The sequence below is a fragment of the Xenopus laevis genome, chromosome 3L, assembly GCF_017654675.1.
Source record: "Xenopus laevis strain J_2021 chromosome 3L, Xenopus_laevis_v10.1, whole genome shotgun sequence".
In the NCBI taxonomy this organism is placed as follows: domain Eukaryota; kingdom Metazoa; phylum Chordata; class Amphibia; order Anura; family Pipidae; genus Xenopus; species Xenopus laevis.
In genome coordinates this window covers 56,604,351-56,609,786 of record NC_054375.1, presented here as the reverse complement: position 1 = coordinate 56,609,786, position 5,436 = coordinate 56,604,351, and the positions used below count along the sequence as shown (strand labels likewise).

Below are 5,436 nucleotides of genomic sequence, written 5' to 3'. Positions count from 1 at the left end.
ATGCACTCAGGCATGCAGTGTAGAATATATACAATTTAGGAACTCAAGAAACATCCAAAAAATTTATGAAAATAAATGCAGCTTCAGTTTTTCTTGGGTACAAGCATAAAATACTGCTACACTTATTTATCCTATATTCTTCCAACTAACTTTGGTAATTGGTGCAGAGAAGAAAGAACAATGCACGAATCAAGAATGGAAAGGTTAGGTCTAAACTTTCATGGAAGGATCAACAGTACATCCAAAATTTTTGTGTTTTTTATTTTATATAAAGATTTTGAAATAGTACATTTTTATATAAAAATAATGTTTTCATTCATTTTAACAAATTAAATAATGCATCTAAAACAGACACTTGCAATAAGTTTCAGGAACTGTAGCAGTTAGATATTTTTCTGCTGTTCTTGTGATTTCAGTCCCAGGAGCTCTGTTTTCAATTCGCCTGGACGAGGCGGAATATCAGGCACACTCTGAAAAAAACAATATTTGCAGTGTTTAAGCATAGAACTGTGTTAGTAGCGGCACAAACATGTTCCTGTTTAAAAGTAACCCCCAGCCCCCTATCATTTACTTTGATTGTGTCAGTAACCCTGGGCTTGGAGGCAGCACAATCCTTTAGTTTAGTAGGTAGTGTTTTCATTTGTAATGAGCCAATGGAAGATCACACCATTCCCAGCCCAGTGTTAACAGAGGAAGCAATGGTCTCTACAGCTATCTTTCACCTTCACGAACAGCAGGTACTGCTGGATTACAGGTGGCATGGGGCATTTATTTTTGGGACAAAAGAATACAGACAGTAATGCACTTGCAATGAGCACAAAAAGGTAAGCATGGGACTATACTAAACCCCTGACTATAGGCTCTCTCCCTAGAGGCTGTTTAATACCCTGCAATCACACTTACAAGATCTGGTCTGTAATATCTGTGAACAACTTCTGCTCCAGCAAACATGGACAGAACACTTGCTCCTAGCATCTTCAGGTAGCGAGGCCAAGAAACTCCAGCTGGCATTGCAATAAACAAACAAACAAAATACCCTAAAAGAGAAAGAAAAAAATCCATGGAGGATATCATGTATGTAGATACTGGTGATGTTTTTAATTTAAAAGCACTGAAATTCATAATTAACATTTTGTTTTATGCTACTACATAAGTATCAACTTTGCCACAGCTATTTTATATTTAACGTAACAAAAGGTGCAGAGTTTCTACTGGTCTGGTAACACATAGCAACCAATACACAGGTAACGGCTGAATACACTGGTCAGCTGAAAAAAGCATGTTGGTGTTTTGGTGTATTTACCAGCTCTGCATAGTATTTGAGCGTTATTATGAGAATATAATATATTCTGAGCGTTATTAGGCAATATCAGGGTGATCCGATTGTAGGCCCTAGGGCCCAACGATCGGACCACAATCAGAAGAATAAGGGCGGTTAGATTCGAGGACTGCATCAATGAAATTATGCAGTCCTCAATCCAACGGGATTTTTAAACCCGCCCGATTGACATCTGGCTTTATCTATCAGGGAAGCCCATCGGAAGGGCCCCATACACTGCCCAATAAGCTGCCTAGTTAATTTGTCAGCAGTTTATATCGGCTCGTGTATGGGGAAAACCTGGCAGCCTAGTTCAAAAGACATGTGCCCATTCTAAAAAGAGCAGCACCAGACTAGTATAAGAGATCTGAGTTACAGGGGAGGTCCCTTAGATATTGGCACCTAACAATAACTCAAGCTTTCCTTGTCCTTTAAAACTACAGTATGCAATAACATATTTGACAATTTCATGCTTTCTACATTGTGGCAACAGATTGAGGGAGGACCTCAACAGATGCAGCCAGGCCCGGACTGGCAATCTGTGGGTTCTGGCAAATGCCAGAGGGGCTGCTACAGTGGTGTGAAAAACTATTTGCCCCCTTCCTGATTTCTTATTCTTTTGCATGTTTGTCACACATAAATGTTTCTGCTCATCAAAAACCATTAACTATTAGTCAAAGATAACATAATTGAACACAAAATGCAGTTTTTAAATGAAGGTTTACGTTATTAAGGGAGAAAAAAAACTCCAAATCTACATGGGCCTGTGTGAAAAAGTGATTGCCCCCCTTGTTAAAAAATAACTTAACTGTGGTTTATCACACCTGAGTTCAATTTCAAAGGTTATAAAGCCATTTCTAAAGCTTTGGGACTCCAGCGAACCACAGTGAGATCCATTATCCACAAATGGCAAAAACATGGAACAGTGGTGAACCTTCCCAGGAGTGGCCGGCCGACCAAAATTACCCCAAGAGCGCAGAGACAACACATCCGAGAGGCCACAAAAGACCCCAGGACAACATCTAAAGAACTGCAGGCCTCACTTGCCTCAATTAAGGTCAATGTTCACGACTCCACCATAAGAAAGAGACTGGGCAAAAACGGCCTGCATGGCCGTTACATCTGGCGTAAAAGTAACACAGCATTTCAGAAAAAGAACATCATACCAACAGTAAAATATGGTGGTGGTAGTGTGATGGTCTGGGGTTGTTTTGCTGCTTCAGGACCTGGAAGACTTGCTGTGATAGATGGAACCATGAATTCTACTGTCTACCAAAAAATCCTGAAGGAGAATGTCCGGCCATCTGTTTGTCAACTCAAGCTGAAGCGATCTTGGGTGCTGCAGCAGGACAATGACCCAAAACACACCAGCAAATCCACCTCTGAATGGCTGAAGAAAAACAAAATGAAGACTTTGGAGTGGCCTAGTCAAAGTCCTGACCTGAATCCTATTGAGATGCTGTGGCATGACCTTAAAAAGGCGGTTCATGCTAGAAAACCCTCAAATAAAGCTGAATTATAGCAATTCTGCAAAGATGAGTGGGCCAAAATTCCTCCAGAGTGCTTTAAAAGACTCGTTGCAAGTTATCGCAAACGCTTGATTGCAGTTATTGCTGGCCCAACCAGTTATTAGGTTCAGGGGGCAATTACTTTTTCACACAGGTTTGGATTTCTTTTCTCCCTAAATAATAAAAACCCTCATTTAAAAACTGCATTTTGTGTTTACTTGTGTTATCTTTGACTAATAGTTAAATGTGTTTGATGATCAGAAACATTTTGTGTGACAAACATGCAAAAGAATAAGAAATCAGGAAGGGGGCAAATAGTTTTTCACACCACTGTATAAGGTCCCATAGAAAGTCAGTATTTAGTGGGCTGGTGGGGGCTGTTTGGGCCTCTGTGTGAACTGATTGGGCCTCTGTTTACCCGAAATGCCAGGGCCTATTTTAATTCTCAGTCCGGACCTGGATGCAGCACTAGCCTAAACACAGTCCATTCCTTAACCAAACGGAATACCTGGAGATTAAACAAGAAAGCCAACAGTCTCTAATGCAGTTTGCGAACCTCTTGAATGTACAGTGCTCGCAAATTTAGATGCAGTAAACATACAATGCAGAACCTGCATGCAAGATGGTGCAGCTGCCAACCATTCAGAACCAAAGACTGATGCAAACAATTGCCACCAGAAATCAAACACAGAAGCAAGAACGTGTTTGTAACTAAATAGCTTACCCTTGCCTTAGATATGGTACAGTTCTAAAAACGGACTACCCTACTATATCTAGCGCAGTTACTTCATCTTCTTGCTGCCTCTTCAAATCCCTTGATAAATAAAACATTGAAATAAATGTCATTGCATCAGATTGTACAGCTGCTGTGCAATAATTAAGAGCTCACCAATGCAACAGTATAACCCCTTCCCTACCTTGGACATTCACCAAAATGTGGTGTTTTAAGGGAATATTAATGGAAAACTATACCCCCAAAATGAATACTTGAGCAACAGATAGTGTATATCAAATTAAGTGTCATATTAAAGAATCTTATCGAACTGGAATATATATTTAAGTAAATCTTGCCCTTTTACATCTCTTGCCTTGAACCACCATTTCGTGATGGTCTCTGTGCTGCCTCAGAGATCACCTGACCAGAAATACTACAACTCTAACTATAACAGGAAGAAGTGTGGAAGTAAAGGACACAACTCTGTCTGTTAATTGGCTCAAGTAACCTAACAAGTATAGTTTGTTTGCGTGCACCGTGAATCATACGATCCCAGGGGGCGGCCCTAATTTTTTAAAATGACAATTTTCTATTTAGGATTACCCAATGGCACATACAGTGGCGTAATTACCGGGGGAGGAGGGGGTGCGATTGGGCCAGGTCCTGCACCCCCTCAGGCCCCCCCTGGCAGCTCACGCGCAACAAATTCCAGCCGGTTCCGGGCATACGGAGGGGGGCAGGGGGGCTCAGCTGTGCGTCCCGCGCCAGGGCCCGCCCCCCTCTAGTTATGTTGCTGGGCACATACTACTAAAAAAGTATATTATTATCAAAATGGTTTATTTACATATGAGCTGTTTTATGCAATATCTTTTTATAGGCACCTACATTGTTTGAGGGGTATAGTTTTCCTTTTAGAAATAATTTTTATTGAAAAAATATTCACATCGTCAAGGAAATCCTTAATAATTTCTATAATTTGCTGTGTTTTTTTGCTGAGCATTAGGCATACATAGTTCAATTTAGGTTCAATACTGGGGTTTCATTTAGAATTCTAGGCACCAGGGTTTTTTCTTTTTTTATTGGTTAAAGAACAAGGACACTGAGATTCACAATATATTTGTCTACCCCCACCCCCCAACTGCAAAAATAAAACACCCCACCCACTTATGAAACCTATAGGAAGGTTAAAGAGGACATACTGCGTTGTCCCCATCTTCTAGCATTATATATGCCCCTCACCTTCCTTTCATTATATAGAATCCCGGAAAAAATGTTGACATAGCGTTTTACCTCCTATTAATATGTTAATGTCAGAACTGTAGCACAATTCTCTCAGCTCCGTGTCCGTGCAGTGTCTCCCCTAACACAGGAAGTGATCATAGTTGTGAGTGACATTCACACTCTGCAATAGCATACGGAAACACAGTCCAAGCCCCGCCCTCCGTCTATCTGCTTCCCTCAGCACATTGTCACACATTGTTTCTGAGCATAGTGTTTAGAGAAGCTGTCCCTTTTCCCCAAACTGTAAAGTTATACTGTGTCACATTATCTATGAGAACTCCAGCACTTCTTTTTGCACAAATACTGTGTATAATAGTCTCCCATGGAAAATGCCATCTCTCAGTTACAGCAGTAGCTTCTTTTTTAACCACAGCTGGTAACTAGGGGACCTTTACCTGTCACAACACAATAACTGACTTGGACCCTGAATGGAAGCAGATGTAATTCTGTATCTACCAACGGAGCGACTGTTAGGGTTGCCACCTTTTCTGGGAAAAAATACATTCCTTCCTATATACTGTATTTATCCCTATTAATAACATTGGGATCAACCATCATTTTTATCTGCCAGGCAGTAAAATACCGGTCAGGTGGCAACCCTAGCGCCTGTTCAC

At 40.8% G+C, this 5,436-nt stretch overlaps 1 protein-coding gene across 2 annotated transcripts; it reads right to left on the bottom strand.

Moving 5' to 3' along the window:
- Positions 1 to 47: 47 nt before the first annotated feature.
- Positions 48 to 4,968, bottom strand: c12orf73.L (chromosome 12 open reading frame 73 L homeolog). Of its 2 annotated transcripts, XM_018252327.2 has the most exons (4): positions 4,832 to 4,936; positions 3,551 to 3,640; positions 904 to 1,037; positions 48 to 470 (listed from the first exon to the last, which is right to left on the bottom strand). In XM_018252327.2, the coding sequence occupies exons 3-4, from the start codon at positions 1,009 to 1,011 to the stop codon at positions 384 to 386; spliced, it is 195 nt and encodes a 64-aa protein (XP_018107816.1). In that variant the 5' UTR covers positions 1,012 to 1,037; positions 3,551 to 3,640; positions 4,832 to 4,936; the 3' UTR covers positions 48 to 383. The 2 variants fall into 2 exon arrangements, with proteins under 2 accessions (XP_018107816.1, XP_018107815.1); XM_018252326.2 differs by lacking the exon at positions 3,551 to 3,640 and having other exon boundaries at positions 4,832 to 4,968.
- Positions 4,969 to 5,436: the final 468 nt, after the last annotated feature.

Bases quoted from the DNA above. Each gene is read 5' to 3' on its own strand.
- c12orf73.L (XM_018252326.2), bottom strand. From the start codon at position 1,011: ATGCCAGCTGGAGTTTCTTGGCCTCGCTACCTGAAGATGCTAGGAGCA. The intron at 471-903 runs GTAAGTGTGATT...TGTTTTTTTCAG, and splicing joins GATATTACAGACCAGATCTT to AGTGTGCCTGATATTCCGCC.